Source organism: Labrus mixtus, chromosome 3 (genome assembly GCF_963584025.1).
Source record: "Labrus mixtus chromosome 3, fLabMix1.1, whole genome shotgun sequence".
NCBI lineage: Eukaryota > Metazoa > Chordata > Actinopteri > Labriformes > Labridae > Labrus > Labrus mixtus.
The window spans coordinates 7,222,107-7,248,486 of NC_083614.1; the positions used below are offsets into that span (position 1 = coordinate 7,222,107).

At 39.4% G+C, this 26,380-nt stretch overlaps 2 protein-coding genes across 3 annotated transcripts in view; both read left to right on the top strand.

Moving 5' to 3' along the window:
• The window catches only part of atp10a (ATPase phospholipid transporting 10A), a 47,116-nt gene extending 43,808 nt beyond the window's left edge, over positions 1-3,308 (top strand). The window contains exon 21 of the mRNA XM_061030358.1: positions 143-3,308. Within this exon, the coding sequence (XP_060886341.1) occupies positions 143-767 (625 nt within the window). The 3' untranslated portion in view covers positions 768-3,308. The remainder of the gene's footprint in view (positions 1-142) is intronic.
• Positions 3,309-12,755: 9,447 nt separating this feature from the next.
• Positions 12,756-24,416, top strand: ube3a (ubiquitin protein ligase E3A). 2 transcript variants are annotated; one of them, XM_061030439.1, is made up of 11 exons: positions 12,756-13,011; positions 14,189-14,234; positions 15,998-16,269; positions 16,358-17,556; positions 17,758-17,902; positions 18,670-18,875; positions 19,994-20,158; positions 20,532-20,687; positions 20,779-20,852; positions 21,484-21,627; positions 21,956-24,416. In XM_061030439.1, coding segments are annotated over exons 2-11 (2,484 nt in total). In that variant the 5' UTR covers positions 12,756-13,011; positions 14,189-14,232; the 3' UTR covers positions 22,077-24,416. The 2 variants fall into 2 exon arrangements, with proteins under 2 accessions (XP_060886422.1, XP_060886431.1); XM_061030448.1 differs by having other exon boundaries at positions 16,194-16,269.
• Positions 24,417-26,380: the final 1,964 nt, after the last annotated feature.

Consider the following 26,380-nt stretch of genomic DNA (forward strand, 5'->3'; position numbering starts at 1 on the left):
ACACTGAAGCCCGTTCCTCTCATATTTTATGAGCCGTGTGTTCTATCTGTACCAGATGTGTTTAAATGTTTATCCCGAGAGTCGGCGTTCAGCTTTGGAAGAGCGAGAGTGTCCTGACGTCTGGCTTTGTTTTACTTTCCAGATACTTCTACAGGGCGTGTCAGGGAACGCTGTTTCCCAGCCCGGTTCAAGTCGGGAGACAGTTGGATAAACTCCCCACAGAAACTCGCAGGAACATCCTCAGCCTCAGCAGGGTCGAGGTGGGGTCGCCGCTCAGCCCCAAGACTCACTTCCTGTCCCTCAGCACACCCTCCTCTACAGGCTGTAATAAAAAAGACCAAAGGAGCTTCCCCGGCTCCAACACATCACAGGGGCCCGTTTTACAAACAGACAACCAGGCCAGGAGACGGGGGCCTGCAGACAGCGAGAGGGACCTCTACACATTTGTCCCATCGGAAATAGACACTCTTCCTTACACCAAAGATGCTCCAAAGCTCTCGGAGGAGCCGCAGCCTCCTTCAACCAAAGACTCAGAGCGCTTAGATAAAACTTTAGAGGCGTCAGATCTGAGTCTGTCCGGCTGGATCACCTCCACACCCCTGCTCAGCCAAACAGACAGCATCCACCTGAACCTGCCCCCCGACGGAGACACCCCGTGTGTCAGATACACGCGGGACTCGGAGGAAAAACTCAAGTGTGAGCAGATTATTCATCAAGCACAGAAGACAGAGCAGGACACAGAACAGTCGCTGCACGTCACGATATGATGTCTTAAGCATTTTTTACTCAGACTCCAATTTGCACGATAGTTTTTTTCAATCTAATTTTATTGTATTTTTCAAGGAGATTCTTTTATAAAATATAGAAAAAGGTACTTTATATTTTGGATGTGTAGAGGTAAAGATATGTTTGAGATTTAGGAGGTGGAAGAACTGGATTGTCTCCTGTTCTTTTATCTTCTGGGGATTTTTATATTTCACAAAGATGCATCTCAGTTCTTTAAAGAGGAGGAGGAGCAGAGTCAGACATTCCACTGTTGGGTATTTGGAGTTTTTGTTTCCTCTCTAAAATGGTACTCTGTTCTTTCAGCGCTGACTGGGATCAGATGCCGCTGTGGCCTAAAATCAATGTCCATATCCCAGAGAGGAAGATTTGTATGTTTTATAGAAACATGTGTCAGTGCAGATTCTCAAAGAGTTTTATCTTTACATAAGTCTGAATATAGTGGCATTTTCTTGGTGCACGTTTCAGTGCAAGCCTTTTTTTTTTTTTTCAGAAAGTTTAAAAAGCTGAAAGCTCATTTTATATCTGTTTTTTTTCTCTCACAGTTCATTCCACTGACAACTCCAATAATGCATTCCAAAGATTCACCTAATCATTTTTATTTAAGTTTGAATTCTGCAAAATTCTACCAGAAATGATGCTGTTTGAATGCATATGTGCATGCAGGTGTGTTACGTTGTGTGTGTTTGATTGGATCTGTTTCACAGTTCAGTTCCATGTTTAAAGAAGAGTTTGGCACTTTGGTAAATATGCTTATTTGCTTAACGAGAGTTACGTACATGAGGAGCTGAGATCAATGTAGCTGTCTGATAAAATGAAGGTAGAGGGGGGAGATAGTGAGCATACTTAACATTACGACTGAAAACATGAGACAATAGAAGCCTGGTTCCATCCAGAGGTCACAAAATCCAACTATCAACCCATGTGATGTTCATTTATGACTCCCAACCTAGAAAGAGCCCAGACGTAACACCAGTCAACCCCACAAAATGTTTTTACTCTTTAAGGTTTTTGCACAAATTGAACAAAAGTTTCATTTCAAAACTCAGCGTTTTACTTGAACGTGCTAGAGAGCAGTTTGTATTTCCTTTAAAGAGTGTCAGACTATCTTGTCCCCTTAAATCCGGTCTTTATGCTCAACTAAGCTAACCAAGGGCTCGCTTTAGCTTCATATTGAACATACAAACATGGTAATGGTATCAGTTAATGAAGCTGTGAATGTGGTTTTGTATAAAAAGTGAAACTGAAGGGAAACAGCTAGCCTTGAAAGCAGCTTCTTAAACTCTGTCCAAAACCTGTTTTTACTTTGTCATCATGCTAATCAGAAGTAGGAAAACTTCCTGAAGTCAACGCAACCAGCAAAGCCTTACATTTGACCACATCTTATTTCTTAATCTTCTTTGTACAATAAAGATTTATTATTAAGAGAAAGCGAGATGAGACTTTGATGTTATCAACATTTATAAAGGCAGAGGACAAGAAAAGTAAAGCAACAAGATTTACAGCTTTGTCCACATGGGGCGCCAAACTCAACCCAAACCAAAAGTTCCTCACTGGAGCTTTAAATAGAAAGTTGAGCATGATATACTGAGTATGCGTAATGATAAGGTAAAAGAATCGACTAGTTAACTTTGTCCAAATCTGCCTTCTTACAATTTTGAAATTCACGAAGTAGCATTTTTTAATTTTCTTTTAATTCTTAAAAATTGCCAATAAACCCGCCAAACCTCCAGGATGTGGCCGCACCAGGCTCAGAGAAGTCCCTTCATAAATGTGTTTCTTTGTAAAGTTCAAACAGCAGATGTAACATGTTAAAGATGTTCATTTGAAGTGCTGGTCAGCAGGGTTTCTGTGTTTTTAGTTTTTTTTGGCTAACAAACAATTTCCTGATAGTAGCTCATTGTTATTTCACAAAGAAAGCAAATAAGCCTGTTCCAAAATGTCAAACTATTCCTTGTAGCACTGCACAGTAGGTTGTCAACAAGCTACCATCATGTATCATCATCTAATTTACTTGAAGGTCATTTTGTATCACTTCATTTCATGTTTTCTCCACAGTTTAAACGTTTTGTCTTCTCAGCTGAAAAACCAAACACATCGCTGGTGACCAAAGGTTTCCACCAGATGTTTAAGAAGAGGCTTTAAGGTTAGATTTTGCACTTTGAAAGCATTATTTCAGAAGAGCCGTTGAGTATTGTTGGTGCTGGTCCCGTATGTTTGAGAAGAGAAAGAGTGGGACTTATTTCATTTTTTTTAAAGGAAATCATGATGTGTTTTTTTCTTCCATCATACACAAACTAACTAGTTCAAGTGTGAAAGATTGGAAAGATGCTACAGTTTGTTGTTAGCATTTAAAGCATCAGCACCTTTAATATTTAATGTTTGTTGTATCTCTTATGTCGTTGCAGTACATTTTTGTATCATCTACCAAAGAACATTTATATTCCTGTATTTTCTAAGCAATAATCTGTGCCTTAACACTGGAGAAGAATTACAAATCTTAAGAGTTTTGTTGTGATGCTGAAGCTGTTTGAGTTTGAAGATGACATCCCGAGCGTCTTTTTTTTTTTCTCTGTCTTTCTGTAATTGTCGATAATATTTATGAGGCTACATGTGATGTGTTTTCTTTTCCTACTGTCTGGTTTTGCACACGATGTCTTTCTCTGGCATGTTGCTCACTCTTCTGACTCGGCAGTCTGTCCACTTTGTTTTATAGTTTCTGTCTGTTCTGAGCGTTTGGCGTCACACTTCATGTGGCAGAATGAAGCTGGAGCGTTTTCACTGCTGATTCCAACATTCCCACTTTTGCTAATTCCTCACAGGAACTTCGACGCTCTCTGCACAAAGCCTTGAACATATCTGAGCGCGATTCGCTGGTTTCACAAATGTCTTTTGGTTACAAGATAGGCCTTATATAAGTGAAATATTTCACACTTTTTCTTTTTACGCTCATTAAGAAATACTAATCTGTTAAATCACTGTTCAGTATACTTAAAGGTGTGGTCTAGTTATCCAGATTAGATTTAAACAAATGGTTGGAACGTGCTGGAAACACTGAAAAGCTCCAACAAACCGCAACAAGCACCTACTTTACTTTAAGTTTTGTTCCGAGATCCAATTATCCAAGTTATTTGCATCGTGGCAACTTGTGAACAAAATAAAACTGATAATTTAGTATTTATCTTTGCTACCTGTCTGTTCAGAGAAGTGTACTCTTTGCTAAATAAAACGTCTGTCTTCAGTTTTGACATTGTCTTTGCATTCAACTTTACTTTTATGAGTACCTTGCCTCAAAGTTTGGGTTAAGGGAGGGTGGGAGGGAGGGAGGGAGGGGAATTAAGTAAATACAAATATAAAGCTTACCACACCATGGATCTCAAAGCACAGCCTGTGTTTTGTTATTTTAGTTAAACTGCAGATGCTGATTCTAGTGTAATCGATGTTTCTGTCCAGCTGAACCCGGGGTTTTATCTTATAGATAGATAGATAGAGACATATGATTTCAGCATGATAATCTGGATTCTGGCCGTGTAAGGATCTGTAAGGGAGCGAGAGAATCTTAAACTGGATTCTTAACAGGGAGTCAGTGAAGGGATCTAAGTACAGGAGTGATGTGGGGCCGTTGGTTTGACCTTTTAAGTACTCTGACTGCAGCGTTCTGTACTGACTGACAAACAAACATTTCTTTCTAAATTGAATCACAAATGATCATTAAACCACTCTGAAGAAGAGTTGAAACCAGGGATTCAGAAAGTGTTAACTGAGGTATTAAATCAAGTGAAAAGAACGGTCATTTATTTTCTGCTGGGCTTTTATATGATCTAACTTGTGTTTCCAACTAGTAAAGTAAATATGAAGATAGGTAAGAGAGACCCAAAACTTTCATTTATAGGTTCAACTAGCAGCATGTCAGCTTATTCCTTACATTTTCACTAAAATATGATCCTAATTATTATTAAGTTTTTTTCTTCTCGATACTCCTGTGTCCGTATATAGCTGAACTGGCTGATGTGACTTAATTATCTTTGTGTTATCTGTTTAGTGTTGTAGGAATTCTTGTATTAGTGAGAAGTGAGACAGAAAAAGAGCACTAACGTTGTGGGTAAACCACTCCTACGTAACAGTAGTGCAGAATGGAGCCTCACAAAGCCTCCACCAACTGGGAGACAGATGGCCCTGGCTGCAGAAAGCCTTCATTTGTTAATTGGAATGAAAAGTGATGCGTTGCATATCTCCACGGGTGTAAACGAGCGAGCCTTCAAGTCGTCTCAGCAGAAAACCGGAGAGGAGAGGCTGCAAGAGGTTTGAAAAACATAAACTATTTCTATAATCCAGCTCTGTGGCAGCTTCATTGGCAGTTCAGGAAATTGAAAACGTCCTGATTTAAGCTTGTTAAAAATAATGTTTCATGAAGCAGAACAAGGCGACTTTAATGAGCAGAATCAATGTAGTTCCTCGATGATAAAATGCAAATCAAACAACATTAGCTCCTGCAGAATCAGTCTCCTGTCTACCTATAGAGCACTGACACGCATTAAAATGAATGAAACCTTTCCTGAATTAGATATAAATCTGTTGCAGGACTTTTATATGTGAAAATTAATTTAATTGCACATGCTGCTTATCTAACACCACTGAGAGCAGATTCAACTTTACCAAACATAGATTTGCAAAGACTAAAGGTTTGCACTAAAGTTCCTCTCTCACACACACAGTATGCAGGAAAAAAAAAACAGCTGATCAATCGAGCTCGTGTACACTCGGGCTTTGAAAGAGACAGAGGGAGCAGCACAGTGAGGACAGAGGAGTCATCATTATCTGTGTTCACATGAGGAACCTGTTCTCCCTCAAAGTGCAGCGCTGGTCAGTAATCAGGCCGTCCCACTAAAGGCAGCATCAGCAGAGCTCTGTGCGTCCCCCTCTACCCTCTTTGGGCCCTCAGAGAGCAACATTAACAACCGCCTCAAACCTCCCTGGAAGGCGGATGTTAGGCACAAGCACAGCAGGCGAAGACAAACAGCTGCAGTATCGTGCCAAAGATCATCCGTCTTCTGAAGGCTTCTTATTTCAAACATTTATACAGATGTGACACTGAGAGCTGTATTTATGCACATATACTTTTCTCTTATTCAGTACTTTTCTGAAACTGGAGCTTTTTAGACAGGAATATTGCCTGAATATGATGACGCTTTGTACTTTAGTATGTGATGTCCGTCATTTAGCAAGTGTTGTGAATCCTGTTAGAAAAAAGCCCTCATCTCCATCACTGTCACAGCAATGATCTATTTCCTCAGATAAAAAGACAAACAGTACTGACTTGGAAACTTATTCTTGTGGTTTTTAGGGAAAGTGTCTGAAAGTTTACATGGATGTAGCCTGCAGGTTTGAAAAGGGAAGGTAATGCAGAAGTGATATTAAGCCTGCTCTCTCTTTAAAGATCTCATATTATACATAGTTCACCTTTCATGTTGTCCGTCTGGAGAAGCAGAGTCTGGTTTTCTGGCACAACTTCACCAACCACCAAGGTGCATGAAGAGTGAAAGGCTAGAAGAGCAACAGTTGTAGTGTGAAGATCAACTTTATTAACAAATTAGACCGAGTGTTTCGGCTTGTTGCCTTCATCAGTGTCTTGATGTCAATCTGTGAAACGATTTGCAGGTCAGTAAACTCCTTATTCATCTTATACCGGCGTCAGTAAAAAAAAAAAAAAAAAAGGTAATTTTAGCCTCTGCCTGAACGGTTTATTTCAGCTGCTGTCTCTTTAAGGCCACCCTCCCCACATGCCCACTTTCTCCTGATTGGCCAGCTCTCTGGAAGCCTTCTGAGTGCAGAATGCTGCAGGGCTGCCGGGGGATGGCAGCTCTACAGTGCTAAGAGAAGAGAGCCTATGTAAGAAGTTTCAACAGCTTACGTAGAGGCTTGAAGCCGAATTGTGACATTCTCGGTTTAATTTCTGGGAACTATCATGTGATATACAAAACTTATCCTTAGATTATTAGCATCCAGCATTGTGACACTATGTGTGAGTTTTAAAATGGGGATCAGATACTCGGTCAACTTTAAAAAAAGAAAAAAAATTGGCCTATCTGTGCAGAAAATGAAAATATTTATCACTTCAGGAAACATTTTCCTATAATGAGTTCATGGCCTCATTTACTAGTTACAAGACTTCTTGATAAAACAGCATTAAGTTCATTTAGTAAGATCCAATTTAGACTAAAGGAGGTGATAAAGCAGAGCGATCAAGTCAGGCCTGTCAGTTTGGATAGAGGTGTAACAAGAGTCAGTGGATCCTGAATGTCTAAGTTATGTTTCCTCTGAGGACCATGAATGTCTGTGCAAGAGTTGTAAAGATACATTTCATGGACGGTGGGATATTTTACTTGAATAATGAACAGTCTGTCCTTCTTTTTGAGTTGCTTATCCATGAATGATTATCACGACTCTCTACAGTTCATCACCTGAGAGACCATGAATGATTGTAAAACAAATCCAATGTGGCGTTTAATCCAATAGTGTTTTATATATTTCAGGAAAAAAATAAAATAAAAGTGTCAACATCTTTAAGGCACTTTTTGAAAAAGTAATTGCATCATCTTCTAAGGATCATGAATGTGTGCTCAAAATCCTGTTGGAACTCATCCAATACCAAATCCAATGACCAAAACAACAAAGCTTTGTTGTGGCACAGCAGGAGTCAGTGGATCTGCAGAACTAATATTAGTCACCCTCTGAGGACCATGAATATCTGCACTTTAGTGTAAGAGGGGAATACAATCCAAGAATTCTTTGGATATTTGCAAACCCACTGGATGAATAAAAAAAACACAAACTCAACATTAAAAAACAACAGGGACAAGTTTCAAACAGAGCTGTGAAAACAGAGTCTCACGTAAACAAATATAAAAGCAAATTCCTGGACTTGGTCCTATAAACAGTCCAGCTGACTGTCTGTTTGTTGTGACATCACGTTGCGCTGGAGGGTTTTAAATCCCCCTGAGCCGATGATCTGGGATTACAATGGAGAGGTGAGAAGGCTGATCAGAGTTGTAATCTTTCTGTCTCTGCTTCATGACTCCTCCTCCGTGAAGACATCAGCTCTGTCTTTGATGGCCTCGCTGACCTCTGGCTCGTGTTCTCTGAGTGGCTCACTTCCTGGAATCACTTTACAACCGTGATCAAATAATCCTGCTCTCCACGCTGCAGGCTGTCTCACACGCAACCTTCAGCGTCCTCTCCTGAACCCTGCACCCGCCTGCAGCTACATTCCTGCAACGCCACAGAACAGTCCAGGTTAATTAACACGATCCAGGGGAGAGACGAGCCGAGATGATGTCAATTTTAGACACTTTTAATCCATATCAAATGGCATGGAGGGAAATGATTCGAGCAGGGATTATCACACACACTGAGAAAAGATATGGTCGACATTATCGGCTAATGTCGAGTGTTAGAGCTTTACCTGAATTAAAGTCTGCTAAAACCTCAATTTCCTCCTTTTGAAACATTTAACAGAACAGAACCTGAGCAGAAAAGTCCGTTTAAAATGATGGATCAAGCTTTTTGCAATCCAGGATCAAGTAATCCATCTTTTTAGGCCTTTTTTAAAAAAGAAAATCTTCATTGTATTAACTTTGTCTAGATTCAGACTTTTTAAGATTAACAAATCAGGATAAAAAGTGCCATTATTATGACATCGTGCTACATCCTTTGTCCACAGGGGGGCGTCAAAAATCCACACAAATTAAAAATACCTGAAAGCCGCTAAAGCTCCTTGTGTTGATTTTGGCGCCCCCCTGTGGACATAGCAGAATCCCATCTCTTCACTGATCTTGTCCTCTTTATAAGCAAGTGTTTTTTTTAAGAAAACATATCATCTTGCTGTCTTTAAACCGTTAAATGTATCACTCATTTTGAATGCTTGTTGGGGAAAATGTATTAAGAAAGGACTCTTTCTGCAGCAGGCTGTGAGTCATTTTGTCCGACACCCTGCTGCAGTGGTTTCAGGCATTTCAAATAATAATACAGACAGTGTTGGACAATGTCTCTTTAAAAAGGAACGCGTAACATTACAATAGTACTCTTGCATTATTGAACATGATGTAGCCAATTAACTTGCTACATGTGCCTTTGACAGGCTGTGCAATGACAGAGTCCATAATCTGTAACTCTGCAGCCAGAAAACAGGAATGACAGACACAATATAACATATAAGAATAAATATAAGTATAAATAATGGGAATATTTCCACAAAGTATAAAAGCTGCTTGCTGAATTGGCATGCACGCTGACACATCTGAAGGCTGACCTTCAGATCATGACCAGCCACCTGCCCAGAGGAAGAGAAACAGAAGCTGCAGATGTTTCCGGGGTTTTTTTTCTTTCCTTTTGTAAGGCGACAAAAGGAAGAGGGAAATGCAGCACATTTTTCAGTAACTGATTACTCTAATGGAAAATGAAATATGAGCGGTTAACTTGATTTGCGGAGACACACACGTTACTTTACTCGTCACTACAAAAAAGTAATCTGAATACTCTGATGGATGAATTAGTAACGTGTTACTCCCCACCTCTGGGAACAGATAGGTAATCTTGTCACTGATGGTTTTGTTTACTTTGCAGGTTCATTAAGAGGCATCAGAATCAGTTTCATAAGATTTCATAACCAATCAAAACTTCACAGGAGCTTTGAATCGTATGTTTTAATTTTGATATCAACAGTATTTAATGAATTATTCTATTCTATTTCTTCAATCCTATTATCTACTTGATGTATAATATCATGGTAACAACTCAGCAATTGAAGAGCAAATATACTGGGGGGTCCAACTTAAAATGTTATGCCAACTCAAAAGTTTCATCACATTTTGTTTAGAAAAAACAAAATGTATGAAATGTATGATATAAAAGTTATAAACAACATCAACAGATTTTATCAGGATAAAACCCAAGATAGGATTACCTGATGTCACTAACATGTAGGTATTAGAAGCCTGTTAGTTATGAAGCTCACCTCCACATTGACTCTTCTAAAGTATGTGGTTGACTTCTTCACCGACAGGTCTGCATTGCTTATTTTGTTTCTACTCCAGGTGTTTGATTCCCCTGAGGCTGGTGTTAATGAATGTTTCCTGCCAGGTTGTGAGTTTTGGCTGTTTCTTGAGATGTGCTGCAGATCAACCAGAGCATTCAAAACACCAAACCTTCATGATCATTCTTTATGTCTACTTCTGTCCCCTGAAATAGCTCATTGTTGCATCCTGTAACAAGTCCTGTACATTAAGCAAGCTGTGTGCAGATATCATTTATAAATGAATGAAAAGTGTGTTTCTATATCTACAATATTAAAACAAATACATTATCTCCAATATGGAAAAGAAGAAAGGAATAACCTTGTGGGAGTCATTTCTGATGCTTCTGTGCTTACAGTGACTCCCAGTGGTCATAAACAGTTACTGAAGCCACAATAATGTTTAAAAAAAAACACTCAAACAGAAATAAGAGGAAGGTAATAACAACCTATAAACAAGATATGGATTTGAATCTCTAAACACAACCATTAAGCTTTTTTTTGCACATTTAAAAAAAAAGGAAAATATCAAAGCAGCTTGCTAGCTTTCAGGAAGATGCTCTGATGAGCCAGTAAACGTGCTCAGATAGTGTAGAAACATATTTAGCCCATACTGGCATTTCTCGCTGTATTTTCTTCTGCTTCTGGTGCAGCTTTACGTTCAAGGTGAAGCCCTCTAAGTGTTCAGTGTGACACAGAGACTTATATGAGCAGAAACCACATGTCACACAGTGTAAAACTCTATATGAGGCTGTGGTGCTGACAGAATAACAAACATCTCCTCAGCACCACCAGAGCCATGCACATAGATTAGATAATGCATAATTTACAAAAGGCTTGTAGCAGAATGAGACTGCAGGGGTTTGACTACCTGCTATATCCGCCTGCTTTGATTTATGGTTTATGAATATGATTTGGAGATTGCACTGAGACTGTATCAGCCTCCATCAATGTAGCGAGCAACCAGGATTCTTAGTTATTCAGGGATGCGGCACTTTTACTTTAACCACAAATGTGTATTTTAGGTTGTCACATTCAGGGTTTAAACAAAGGAAGAGGACACATTTGCAGAGCAACATAAATGTATGTAATCAAGACAAAATGCAAAAAGGCAAACATGAGAGCTGACTCTTCTCAGTGTACAATTATCAAACTTCAGAAACTGAAGAAAAAAACACAACAGTTTTCTGAGAAATCCACACAAGATGCTGACGGAGACAAGATGTAGGTTTGACATTTCACACATGACAAACTGAGAAGGGAAGGAACAGGTAATACATAAGGGGTAATCAAAATCAGGTGTGACACAGACAAGGTGAAACTGATGAGGACAATCAAACTGGAGGGAAAACACTCAAGAGCAGGAAGTTAAACTAGACATGAAACACTGGAAGAAATAAAAAAGAGAACAGGAAACACTAAAGACTAAACTAGGAAATATTACAATCAAACTACACACAGGGGATAAAAGAGCACAACATAAGAGAGGAAATAAGTTAAGTCATGATAAAGAATCTAAATAAGTCTTCACACTAAATGAAGGCTACAGCACATTGATATTAAAACTCAACTTGTGAATTCAGTTCAGGGACTTATCATTGGAGTATTACTTTACTCATTTACTTTATTTATTATATAGATTATTAGAATAGTCCCTCATAATACAGGCGTCAGTTTGCTGCTCCCTTTACTTTGAATGAATTAGAAAAAGAGCCGAGGAGGGATATCTAACCATAAGGTGTTTTATTATCATGAAAAGTGAAGGATTATTTTGATTAAACCAACTCGTAGAATATGAAGTCAAATTTGCAGACGAAAAGGCTGCAGAAACACTTTTAATAGGCTAACTTAAAATTAAATAAATGTTTCCCTTAGTCTTCAGTTCACAAAATCATTATACAAAAATTCCTTCAATCATAATTTTTCTTGATGATTTTCAGTAACATCTGATTTTTAAGGTAGACCTAAGTGGACTTATATCCATACATTATCCATACGTTATCAAGTCTGTTAGCCCTTGATAACGACTCATTTCGTTATTTTCTTAGGATATCAAATTATCTATTTCTTGAGCTCAAATTAACAAGATTCATAACGAGTTTATTTCTGGAGATCTTGAGAAAATGACTAACATTAACTCACCATAACCATGTGTTGTTATACCAAGATAACAAAATAAATAAGTTGAGGTTTTGATAAAACAGGTTCAGGTTTGGGTTACTTTGCTGCCAGCGAGATAGTGATATCCATGATGACATGCGTACTACAAAACAGACATGAAACAACACACTAGAGAAGGAAAAGTATTTAAAACCTACATAAACATGATTTAAATATATATAGCCTATATATAACTTATGAAAGTGTTCAAGCTTCCACCAACCAGGGCGTAAAATACAAATAAATATCAACCAATAAAATCATTGAAGTTAGTAAGATAAAATATATGCATTGCCTCTTTGGGCTCTTTTAGATTTTACCAGATTTACCTGTTTGAAATTATTAATTTTAAATTCCTCTGTCTTTGTTCTACATTTAAATATTTTATTAATTTCACTTTTCTTCTTGAACTTTCTGCTCATTGAATTAATCTTGTTTTTAATTATTTGAAATGTTTTTTTATGGGAGACAACTATTAATAATATAATAGATATTATAAATAATATTGATGACAAATTGTAGATCACGACGTGAATCACATTGTTTTAATTCAAATAAACAACGCGAATTATTCTAAACAATTCATTAGGTTAAAAATGAAAATATCGGGATGTTTCGGTTCTTGTACTGTTATGATAAATGATAAATCAATATTTCGGTGTGTTCCTGTGTCTCTGGGAGGTGGGAGCATAGGGTGGGAGGGGGTGTGATGTTTGACAGCTTCGCGCGGTGCATGCCGGGATATATTTCGCTCTTGTTTACAAGATGGTAGAGGAGGATATTTCGCTCTGACTTTTAAACTGAAAGTATTTAGACTTCATAACGGTATCAAACCTTTGCCGAATTAAAGGTGTGTGTCTCCAGGTGAAGCAGGTTAACTCTGACTGTGGAGGACTGAATGTCGCTTTAACCCGAGCCGTCTCTCTGACTGAACAGCTCTTTTCTGCACAGTCACTGACAGGCTGACACACAGGACTGAACCCCTGTTCAAATCACAGGTCAGTGCATACAAATACCCGATTTATCACACTGCATTTTAGTGTTGTGTTGACTTCCTCAGCGTGTTTATCTGTTTGACAGTAAACCTCAGGCTGCTGCCAACTTTCTGCTAAATCACCTTGTGTTGTGAAACGTGGTTATTGACTAATACATGGAATATATCACCATGCCTAATACACTGAAGAAGGACATCATACATTTGTTCTGTATAGTTGTCATAGAGCAATGGTCTCTTCATTTTATATTCATTTTATCAACTCAAATAAAGGTACAATGCATGAGAAATGTTTATGACCTTTATGGATAAATAAACAAGTGTTCAAGGGCCAAGCATTCAATTGAAAACATTTTTATTTTTAAAACACTTTCAGTGTTAGTGTCAGGTGTAGGAAAATCTAAATAATTTTTGGGTAAAATTTGTTAATTTTATTTCATTCAAACAAACAATAAGTTAAGAAAAAACAAACAAACATAAAATCTCAAATTCTCAAAGGCAGAAAGAAGACTAATCTTATAATATCTGCCCCTCTTCCACAAAGCATTAATTAAAACAAAACAAAACACTTAATTCAAAAACAATTCAAAATAATAATAACTTTCTTTACTTTTTTTTTGCAATTTTGCGAAAGAAAATAAAGTTAAATTCTCAAAGTCAAATATTGTTGATGCATTGATATACAAAACAAAGTGTAAACATTTAAAATATTAAGAATGAAGTCAAAATGTTGAAATCAAAATCAAACATTCGGTCTTGTTGCAGGCCTTGACAATAAAGTCTAAAGGTTTAGACATAATGAACATTTAAAACATCTAGAAATGTCTAGAAGGTCAAAATTTCGGAGAAAGAACACAAAATATAAAGAATGAAGTTGAAATAAAATAAAAACATTCAGTTTAAGTGACATCAATAATGATACAACAACAATGAAAGGAAGATATTTTCTGTTCTTTTGCAATTTGATGATAAAGTCAAAAGCTCGAGATTAGATTTTAAGCTCAATCTTAGATGTAACTCTAGCCCGTCACTCAGATCTTTTTACTGTTTCAGGACTTATAGATGTCCTCAGGAATTTATGAAAAAGAGAAAAGTCAACTTCATCCTATGAATCTGCTGTAAATGCCTATACGGATATTCAGAGGTAAAAAATAAATCAACAAGATAATTTGTTGTTTCAGTGGACTGTAAACTGGGCCTACGGGAGGGACCTGAATCCAGCCGAATGTAAGTCACTCTGTTCGACCTGCACTCAAACAGTTAACCAAGTAGCTACACTAATATCCATTAAGCTACTTAAACTAATATACATGTCTGTACCTCTTTATGTGTCATTATGTCTTCAGCTGTGTTTTCACCAAAAGGATTCAGGGACTTTTAGATTCTTTTTGAGGGACGTGAAGGTTCCTCCAGCTCATGTCGTCTGTGTTCCAACGTTTGGCAAATGAGTCTGCTAACATGTGAAAAGGCCAAACCTGTGTTACACAGGTTCACACCCATGTCGTTATTTCCCTCAGTAAAAACTGTCACAGCTGCATTCATTTTTTTTGTAACTTTTATTTTTTTACAATTCAGCCACCAGAACATTTTCTTATGTTATCTCATGAACTCTTTTTAAACATACTAGTGACAGCCACGACTTCCTCAGAGTATAATAATATTTAGGCACAACCCATCCAGTAGTCTGATTACTTTTCCTCTGCACGACTTTTCAATAGAGATGTCGGGCTGGGTATCGTTCAAAACATTTCTTAACAATACTTTTTTCGATACCAATTTTATAAAATCCATTTTAACAAAAAAAAACACATTACACATTATGATACAAATCTTTAGTTTTCTTTTTCAGTTCCATGGCCTTTTAAAACATTCAAAGTAGTTTCATAACATGAGAGTATTTTGCCACAGTGTGGTTTAATTAAAGTTGTCTGTTTTGATCTCGTTAACATTTTTCTAAACTTCACGATGCACACTGTAGTCAAGCCTCTCCCCCGTCGCCCCGTCTGGTTAAGCAGCCAATCACCAGCGTTATTACATCCTGGTACAACAAGCATGCTGCATGCTTATTGGCTCACTGACGCTGATGATATTGGCTGCGCTCCTTTTCATACAGCCGGGTCACAATCCGGCGAGAGGGGATGACATGAGTGGCGAGGGAGGATGATATATTTTAAACAAGACGCCGTTTAAATGATATGCAGATGGTGCACCGCAGGCATACACCGGCGTGGTAATGGTGCGGACCATCAAGCTCTGTAGGTATCTAAATTTTTCCGTATTCTGTAGTATTGAAGCAATTCACTGTGAATATATATATATTCATATAATTTAAATGATCAATATACGCACACTTGTTTATGTAAATACTGTAATTGACATGTTAATTGACCCATCTGTCACATAACTGCATTTTTCTTATTATCATGTTACTTCAGCATCTTTTGCACTATTCATCACTGCACTGTTTCATATTTAGTCATGTAAATATTAGTCTTTTCTTATTATATTTTTTCTTGATATTTAATGTTGTACCTAAGAGAGCACAGTTCACCCACGTTAAATTCCTTGTGTGTGTAAGCATACCTGGCCAATAAATCTGATTCTGATTCGATCCCTTCCAAAAAAGTATCGAATTCGATACCCAGCCCTGGATGTGACAATGCTTCGGAATACAATAAAAACCTGATACAAATATGGACAATATGAATCAATTTGACAAAAGCATTAATTGAAAGAACCTGGGAAAGTAATTTAGGTCTAGAGTTATTAACAGAGTACTTTAAAACAAACAGTTCAGACCCTGTTCCTTTGGTAGAAACACAGCGTCCAGCCTCTAAACACTGAAGTACTTATGTGACCTGCATGTTCATTGTTCAGTTCTGTTGGGTTTCAGTCTGTATTAGTATGTGCATTGCAAAGATGTGTTTCTGCTTTCTTTCTTAAATGGTGTTGACTTCATCAGTCTGACTCTCTGTTTAAATATCCTGTAGGAACAGAGCGGCTGCAAAGCATCTAATCGAGCGCTACTTTCGGCAGTTAACTGAAGGCTGTGGAAATGGCGCCTGCACGAATGAGTTTTGTGCGTCGTGTTGTGATTTTCGACCTTTGGATAACAATTCAGCAGCAGCCAAAGCGCTCGAGCTGTTTAAGATTAATGCCAAACTCTGCAATCCTCACCCCTCCAAGAAAGACTCCGGTGCCGACGACGAGGACGATAAGATGAGCGATGGCGACCCCTGTCCCACCAAAGAGGACTTCTCAGGTAAAACGCACTCAGACGCTCTTTTGGAAACCGACCGCGACAGCTTTAAAGTGTTTGCTCATTTAATCGTCTCATTGTTTTCTTACAGATGTTCATTACCTCACAGAGGCCACCATATGTATGCTCCTGAGTTCCTGCGAGGAGGAAGGGGACTACTCCGCTCTGGTCCGGGTCATCGGCAGGGTTTTCTCAAACACAGAAATCTTAATGAAGAGTTTCAGGAAGGATGATCCGGACGCTGCTGAAAACTCTTTCAAAACGACGGACGAGTCGGACAAGAAGGAGAACCAAAGTGAACGACCCTCGGAGAGTCTGGGTGCAGGTGCTTTACCGGAAGAGAGTCCTCGCGATGCAGACGACCTTCTCGAAGTCAGCGTGGACATCGAAGCCGTGCGGAGAGTCTACGACAAACTTCTAACCAACGAGCAGGTGGAGGCCGCTCTCGTCAACGCCATCATATACCTCACTCCAAACATGGAACTCGACCTGGAATACCTTGACGTGTACGAAACAAACCCAGACTACCTGAACATCTTTATTATAGTGATGGAGAACAGTAACCTCCACAGCCCGGAGTACCTGGAGGTCGCTTTGCCGCAGTTTTGCAAAGCGATGAGTAAACTACCCGTGGCGGCACTCGCCAGATTGTCTAAACTCTGGTCCACGTACGAGCTCCGGCACATCCGCCGCATGATGGAGACCTTCCAGCAGCTCATCACGTTCACGGTCGTCAGCAACGAATACGACGGGGAAAACTTGGTGAACGACGACGAGACGGTGGTGGCGGCCACGCAGTGTTTGAAAGTCGTCTTCTACGCGAGCATCCAGGGCGGAGATGTGGACGTGGAGCACAACGAGGACGAGGAGGAAGACTCGGAGTCCGATGAACTCACCCTGCACGAGCTGCTGGGCGAGGAGCGACTCTATAAGAAGGGTCCCCGAGTGGATCCTCTGGAGAGAGAACTATGTGTCAGAGCGTTAGATAGCATTAATCCCCTCATCCCCTTTGAGGATTTTATTAACGAGTCTCTAAACGAGGTGGTGGAAATGGACAAGGACTTCACCTTCTTTAAGATCAACGCCGAATCCAAGTTTTCTTTCCAGACCTGCCCCTTCATCCTCAGCGTCATCACCAAGAGCCAAGGTCTTTACTACGACAACCGGATCAGGATGTACAGCGAGCGACGCCTCACCGCCCTCTACAGCATGGTCCAGGGTCAACAGCCCAACCCGTATCTGAAGCTCAAAGTGCGCAGGGATCACATCATCGACGACGCCCTCGTCAGAGTGAGTCAGTCTGATGTATCAGTTCTGGCCTATCTCAGATATACCTTCATCCTCGTTAAACTCTTAAAACGTTTATTTTGTTTGTGTTAAAAAATTCACTGTTTCTGCCACTACATTGAAAATGGATAAATTATTCTTCTCTAAATTTTATAATGCTCAATTAAAAAAAAAAAAAATCCAGATGTCCTTCATGTGTTGCAGCTGGAGATGATCTCCATGGAGAACCCGTCTGATCTAAAGAAGCAGCTGTTCGTCGAGTTTGAAGGGGAGCAAGGTGTCGACGAGGGCGGCGTTTCAAAGGAGTTCTTCCAGTTGGTCTTGGAGGAAATTTTTAATCCTGACATCGGTGAGACATAAACATTTTGTCTTTAACCTCCTTTTTTAGACTATTATAACAGGGCCGTGTCCAGAGGGGTGACATTCGCCCTCCTTTGAATCTGATTTACCACCCCACAATCTAACCTAACCTAACCTAACTTAATTTATGATAGCGTTTGTTTTTCTATTTGTCAGAGGATGGATTTAAAATCAACCATTTTGGCTGTGTTGTAGCTGCACGGTGGTTTAGTGGTTAGTGCTGTTGCCTCACAGCGAGGAGGTTTCTGGTTTGAATTCCTGGTGTTCACCCTGTGCATGATTGGGTTCTCTCCGGGTACTCCGGCTTCCTCCCACAAATCCTCATCCAGTTTAAACACACAGTTAAAACAACTAAGATCTAAAAAGTAAATCATCCAAATAAGACTAAAAACTGAATAAAAATAAATTAAATAAATGTACGACTTCTGTAGAACAGCAACAAGGCTATCAAAGGGTACGTGTAAGGGTAAATAATCCCTATCTTCTGTGTGTGAACGCAAACTTCATGCCACCCCGGCATTAGTCGGTGACCCAGTGCGGCAACCCCAGACCATAAGTGTGAACGCAGCCCTGAGTTAGCCATTTCTCTATGTTTCTCTCATAGTTTCTGTGTTTTTTTAATTTTATTTTTTATTGTACAGACGTGTGATTGGCTTATGATGGAATCAGAGCTAGAAAGAAAGATAGATGTTTGTTTTTTACATTTCTTCACGTTTGTTTCTCTCTCTCTCTCTCTCTCTTTGACTTTCTGAACAGGAATGTTCACCTACGACGACGACACAAAACTGTTTTGGTTTAACTCGTCCTCACTGGAGAATGAAGCTCAGTACACCCTGGTTGGACTCGTTCTTGGGTTGGCCATTTACAACAACTGCATCCTGGACGTTCATTTCCCCATGGTGGTCTACAGGAAACTCATGGGCAAGAAAGGGACTTCCTTGGACCTGTCAGACTCGCATCCAGTACAGTAACTCCCTCTGAAGTTCTTGTATACTCAACAATGAGATCAATTCTGTATTTCTGAATATATGTTGGATATAGCTGCTATTTAGAGGATGTGTGTAGTGTTGTCAACTTATTGAAAAAATCAAGAAAATAATTTTAACTGGTAAAAGAACACAATGATTAAGCAGGTTACTTTTGCTCATACAAAACTGTTGCACTGTAGTACATGTCCAGTACTTTGAGAAACTTCATACATACAAAACATATTTATTTTTTCTTACTCTTATCTTAGGGTATATTATAATAATTAGGTTTCCCCTCTACATTAATTTAGTTTTTGCAACAAACAACTTTAATCTGCTCAATTTATCCACACACACGCACAGACACAAACCCCAGGAGTACGTCTCGTGTTTTGAGAAGTTTGACTCGGTGTTTCGTTATTTATTTAAGTTCAGCACAGAATCAACAGCAAGCATCTGTACGTTAACATTTTTAAAACAAAGCCATGAGAAGCTTCAGTTTTGATAGGAGCAAGAGGGGTGTACGCTCAGTGGACCTTCTCTCTCTCTCTTCCTCTGAAGCTGATGTGATACTGCTCTCCGTGCTGTGAGGTTCAGAGAGCGAGCGCCTGCACTCGATCACACTCGGTGCGCTCTCTTTCCCCCGCTCTCTCTCGCTGTTTCACGCACGCAGCAATTTTAGGAATAAATGAAAAATTCAATACAAACAGGTCAGAATATAGACGGTCATAGATTTACTTGGGCGGCCCGCCCAGGTATTGTCTTTGTGTGGGAAACGCTGAGAGATATAAAAGATGTACAAACAATGAATGGGGAATAAAATAAACAAAAGAGATGAAAGCAATAAAATAAATAAAAGCAAAAACATCTGAGGAAATCAAGTAAATAAAAAGATTCAACTCTACAGGAAAAGCACAACAATATTTATCAAATCATGACTAACACAACTGAAATAAAATAAAAAGATATTATATTTTTTTTTTTAATTGTTTGGACAAAATAAAATAGTAAAGTGTTTTACATGTTCAGTGAAGACAAGAGACAACCAGCACTTATACTACATAAAAACAAAAATTTCCTCTCACTCCTTCTATCTCCTTCTGTCTTTGAAGGCTCTCCACCAAAGTCTGAAGAATCTGCTGGAATATAGCGGCGACGTAAAGGAAGACATGATGCTCACCTTCCAGATCTCACACACAGACCTTTTCGGGAACCCGGTTTTATACGATTTAAAGGAGGAAGGGGACCAGATCCCTGTGACCGAGGAGAACAGACAGGTGAGGTATCTTTACACATCAACAGTGCTGTGTGTGAAGGACTAATATGTTCATTTATAAAAGGGGGTATTGATGTTTATTTAATTCTTAGACATAATAGTATTATTCACACGTCTGAAGATAGTTTAGATCTATTTTTAGAATCAGTAAGGGATGCATATTTCTTGTAGGAGTATGTAGGATTAAGTTACTTCATTCAGCTTCCTTTTCCTTTGCCAGTACATCCTGTCTCTCTTTTTTCTTCATAGAAAAATCACTTAAAATATAAAGAATGCTCAGACTCAATGTTTGAAAGGATTGACTTCCTTTCGTATTGTCTTTGAAATAAAATCACTCATGAGGTGTGACTTTGTTTTCTGTCTTCATATTCCAGGAGTTTGTGGACCTGTATGCTGATTACATACTGAACACGAGCGTGGAGAGACAATTCAAGGCCTTCAAGAAAGGTTTCCTAATGGTCACAAACGAGTCCCCGCTGAAATATTTGTTCAGACCGGAGGAAGTAGAGATGCTTATCTGTGGAAGCAGGGTGAGTACACCAAGTGTATCTTTGATTTTTATGTTACTTTAGTGTCGCCAGTGTTTAAATATTCACAGAACAATCTCTCTGGATTTGACAGAAACTCGACTTTGAAGCCCTCGAGAAGACAACAGAATATGACGGAGGATATAGCAAAGACAGTCAGATAATCAAGTAAGTCTGATTTATTTAAATTACTCAACACATTACTCCAGTCATAGTCTTTGGTCGCACAAATGTTTGTCAGACACATCAGCGATTTATAAGCAGGACTTTTTTGCTCACCAGCCACCTTGGCAAGTTACTAGCCACTCAGCATTTTCACTAGCCACAATTTTGTTGATGGGACATTATGTTTCGTATGATAAAAGTTGACTGTGGCATTCTAATATTGACTTCAAATAGATTTAAAACCTTTTTAAATGTAAAGGACCACTGTACACACCCATATCTGGACCTGTAATATTTAAAAATATTACAGTGGTCAGTGATCAATACACAATTGTAATCTTAGTTTTCACTCGTAGACACTCAATATACACATATTCAGATACAGTGTATGTGCTGCACTGTTCTTTATCTTTTGCTGCTCTCTCTCTCTCTCTCTCTCTCTCTCTCTCTCTCTCTCCCTCAAGCACTGTAGTTGTAAGTCCAATTAATAAAGACGACTAAAATTAAATATATGTAAACAATTCAACCCACCAAAGTGGCTGGTGGGAGAGACTGTTATACACTACTACACATTTGGCATGAAGGCGGGTGTTAATATCAAGACCTGTTTATAAATAATATTTATTTTCTGCAGAGATTTCTGGGAGACGATCCACTCGTTTGGCGAGGAGCAGAAGCGGTTGTTTCTTCAGTTCACCACAGGCACAGACAGAGCGCCCGTTGGAGGGCTCGGAAAATTAAAAATGATCATCGCCAAGAACGGCTCTGACACAGACAGGTACAGAACAGTCAGCGTTTTAGAGGTTTTATTTAGATCTTTTCAGGCACAAATAAATAGAGCCTCCTTGGCCTCATTTGCTTAGAGGGCAGATTCAAAAAAAGCATCTGGTCTGCCCTTTAGGATCCAAAATACCTAAAAATACTCCAGTTACTGACGTGACGATGCTTCCTTTGTGATTTTGTTCTTTTTCCTGTCAAACAAACAAAGTTTAAAAAACATTTGGCTGATGCTGATAATTCATTATAAACTTGACTCATTTCATAGTTGTCCCATTTTTGGTGCAAGGCCCAGCGGCGCTCTTATTTCTTTATGCGCTTTCTTTCAGGCTGCCAACTTCTCACACCTGCTTCAACGCACTGCTGCTCCCAGAGTACTCCTCCAAGGAAAAACTGAGAGAAAGACTCCTCAAGGCCATCACTTATGCCAAAGGATTTGGGATGCTGTGACAGATTGTCGTAGAAAGTTTGATTAAAACAAAGGGAGATTACAAAAGAATAGTGAGGGAAAGTACATGAAACAAATGCTGCAATAATCCTGTGCCTAACAAACGTCATACCCAACTGTCGGCCTCTCACTCTTCAAGGCCTTACGTCCTTTGAGAGGTAGTTTTGAATACAGATCATTAGGTTTTCCAAAGAGTTTAGCACGGCGCTTAAAGGAATACCTTGGTATATTTAACCCAGGGCCTTTTTTTTTTTTTTTCTTTTACAAATGTTGAGGGTTTAAAAGGCTAATATGAAAAAACAGTTTTCAACTGAGCCAGTAATCTCTTATTCGGGGCAAAAGTTCCCAAAGTTTTTGTCATTGACTGATTCTGAGTTTTATTCCAGATCTCTAAGACAAAACAAAATTATTACTTAAATAAAAAAACACTTTATTCAATCCTGAAACATAAACTGTCAACATCGCTGAGGAAGAACCATTTCTTTGTTTGCATCAAAGCCAACAGACTCCTTTTGAAAAAAACTGCATTTTTAACTGGTATGACCAGAGCTGCTCGTCCACCACAGCCTTGATCGGCTACTTCTAAATAAAATGTTATGATATGCCAAGTAGAATCAAAGATATCTTAATTATCCCTGATGGGCTATTTGTTTTACAGCCAGCTGTACCACCTAACTAGTTAAAAAAAACAATAGAAAGAAAAAAGACATCAGAAAACACACGAGGTCAATGACGATAAAGAAATATCTTATTGGGCTCTTTAAAAGGTTATTAGCAGACAAGACAAAGGAGCACGTTTGTTGTTTTAAATGCAGGACATAGTCTCACAAAAGCACAAATAACTTTACCAATCAAGGCAGAGGTGAACCAACAACTCCCATTTCTGCAAGGTAAATTTCAGTTTTTATCAATGGGCTCTGTTGGCATCTAAGAGAGCAATGTGACAGCTGCCTTTTTTTTTATTTAAAGGTCACATGAAAAATACACTTGAACATGTTTTTCCTATAACACTAATATGTGTCTCTAACCTGTAAAAGTCCATCCTCTGCGTCTTTTGCCTGCTCCACTTTTCAGAAAGAGTGTACTCAAACAAGCCATTTGGAGGTTTTCCCTTTGTGACATCACAAAGGGCAGTAACCCCTCCCCCAGGTGGATGACACTCGCACAGCTAGGTGTTTGTTCTGCCCTCTGAGTCTGCCGTCTTCGCGTAAACAACAGGGCATGGAGCGAGAAAGCCCAAGCCACATCCCTTTCCAGAGAGGGGCGTGGTCAAACACAGCTCATTTACATTTAAAGGTACAGACACAGAAACAGCCTGTTCTGAGCAGGGCTGAAATAGAGGGGTTTATAGACATGATCAAATACAGGATCAGAGTGGATTTAGAACAAGAAACTTCACAGACATGTTTTGCGGACCTCTGAGACTTATTTAAACTTTTTGAAAAGGAGTATTATGTGACCTTAAAGCATTGTATTCATTATATTGAGCGGCTACTTCAGAGGAAGTTTTATCTGACATTTAAAAATAAAATCTGAGTGTTTTAGACCCCCAAATATATAAAAAATATATTGTAAATAAAATCAGTCCAGGTTTAAAGATACCAGATAACCCTTTAAATATTTAGTTTGTTTTGTTCTAATAATATTTGATTTGTGAAGCTGTGAAAGTGCACTTATACACATGATTTCAGTGAATGTCAGCACATACAGTATATTTATTGACTTTGTTTGACTTTTCTTGTTCTTCTTGGCGTAGCAGTATTCAGTCGTCAGTCTCTCTTCCCACATTACAGTGAACTGACTAATGGTGCTCCTGGTTATGATTGTCATCGTAGTACATTGAGGTGAAGCTTTTTATATTACTGCTTGCCCAATTAGCCGCACTGACAAGCCTATATTTAAAGTATTTCCTGTCTGTGTAAGAACAGAGAGATGTCACCACAAACCTGAGGGTTATTTTTAAGTGTTTCTGTGTTGTGCCTCTTGTTTTACCTAAAAGAATAATACTGTGTGTTTTGAAAAAAAGTGAACCTGACTTGGTGGTTTTAAAAGCTTGCAGGTTTTCAGAATGTACTGTACTTAACTGACTGGTCGGTTCAGACTTTCACATCCTGAAAGAAGTGTTTCCCCTCCTTTGGTTTGTTTGCTCCTAAGTGTTTCATGCTTGCACATTTGTAAGTGAAGTTGCCAAATGTGCAATGCCTGCATAAGGGAAAGAGTCACATGAAGTGTTTTATTTGGCCAAATATCTCAGGTACATTAAGAATGTGCAGAAAATGTGAAACTCTTATGTAAAGCAACTATTATGCAAAGTAAATAAAGATGAAAATATCAAAGTGTAATTCATATATATGGCTGAAATTCCCAGTAACAACATTAAACAGGTGATTTTAAGCAGCAGCTTCAGGTAGAGGCACTGCTTGTCAACAGGCGAGGTAGGCAACTCCTTGTGTCCCCAGGCCAATAGGGGGCCCCAGAGGGCTGACAAACTTGAAACTACAGCATTGGCTCAAAATGTGCAGTTTGCAATAACAGTAGGAAGCCTCCCAAAGGAGCCCCCATCTGACAGCTCTCTCTTGTTGCAAGCATTGTGTGCATTACTCCTACTGACAAAAAAGTTTGTCAATGAAAGTCACGGAACATATGAAGATGAATTATTGCATTACTTATGATAGAGATTAATGGTTGGAGTGGCCCCCTGACCAGACTCTAGAATAGTCACTGGCAACAGGCACTAATTTAGGGCATCCACACTTGCAGAAGTCTCGAGAAAAACTCCTTATATTTCCAGGAGGAGCTGTATATGTGGACGCAAATAGCTGAAATTTTCGATCGGACTTCACCCGGAGTTTCTCCTGTCAGACCCCTAGGATTTTTTTCCACAGCAAGTCGGAGTTAGCTGATGTGAGAACGATGCACGATATTCTCTGGATATTTCACCTCAAGCCAATAGGAGGGGGAGTGTCGTTTCTATACTGATACTGCTGCACGGTGCACAGACTGTATGTACGCGACCACATAATTAAACGGCCGCATTATGTTTTCTGTTCTCCAGTATGTTGTTCTCCGCTCTATACACGTAGCATTGATATAAAGGCAAATAACTTAATTTCAGTGACTAAACTGCAAAGGCTTCTATCTGCACTGCACTTTGACTGCACAGGCCTGTGGCTGGACAGGCCTCTGGTTGGACTGGCCTCCCGCTGGACAGGCCTGTCACTGCACTACGCTGTGGTTGTACAGGCCTGTCACTGCACAGATCTCTCACTGCACAGTGTTTTCTCTGCGAAGGTCAGTCACTGCATATGCCTATCCCTGCAATGTGCCCTCACTGCACAGGTCTCTCATACTCCAGTGTCCTGACAGTGCACTGGGCCCTCACTGCATGGTCCTTTCACTGCACAGGCCTATCACTGCATTATGATCTCAATGGACAAGCATATAACTGCAGAGCCCTCTCCCCAGAAAGAATCTACCTTTGAAAGAAGGAGCTACCTCACCTGGCTTGGCTGCACTGCACTGTGGACACACAAGCCTGTCACTGCACAGGCCTACTGCTACACATGCCTCTCACTGCGCAGGCCTGACACTGCACTGTGAGAGTGAGGAGCTACCTCCCCTGGCTTGACTTGACTTTGACTTGGACAAACAAGACCATCAGCCCAACATCATAATGTCAGCCCAACTTTGGGATGACTTCAGCCGAACATCATAACATGATGTCAGCCTGAAGTCAGGAAATGACATCGACCCAAATGCCAGAAAGTGACATCAGCCCATTGCCTAAGGTCATAATATAGCCTACAGGCCTGTCCCTGTACAGTTTGGAAACCGGCGGGTCGCCAATTCAAGTCCCAGTGCGGACCAAATTACGGAAACAGGTTCCTGTTTGTGCATGTGTGTGATTCGGGCCTATGTGTGTGAGAAGCATGTCTCTCAGTAACAAAGTGTAAAACAGAATTTCCCTCAGGGATTAATGAAGTATTTTGAAATAAAAATAAATAAATAAATAATCTCAGCAAATAATCCATAGATTAAAATAATGAGCACAACCAAGTGTGTTTTACAATGCTGGTTTTGCAGCAAAAACACAGATGTTAAAATTTCTAAGTTTCTAGGTACCATAAAATGAATTAATTAATTTCCTTTTCACAGAAACTAAATTGCACAGCCCTCTGGCCGCACAGGTCTGCCAGTGCACTGCACTTTATGGCCCTGATCTGCCTAAGCCCCTGCACTGTGCTCTCTATGCACAGGCCTGTGTCTGCACTTCACTCTCATCCCCTTGGTGTTTATAAAGTGAACA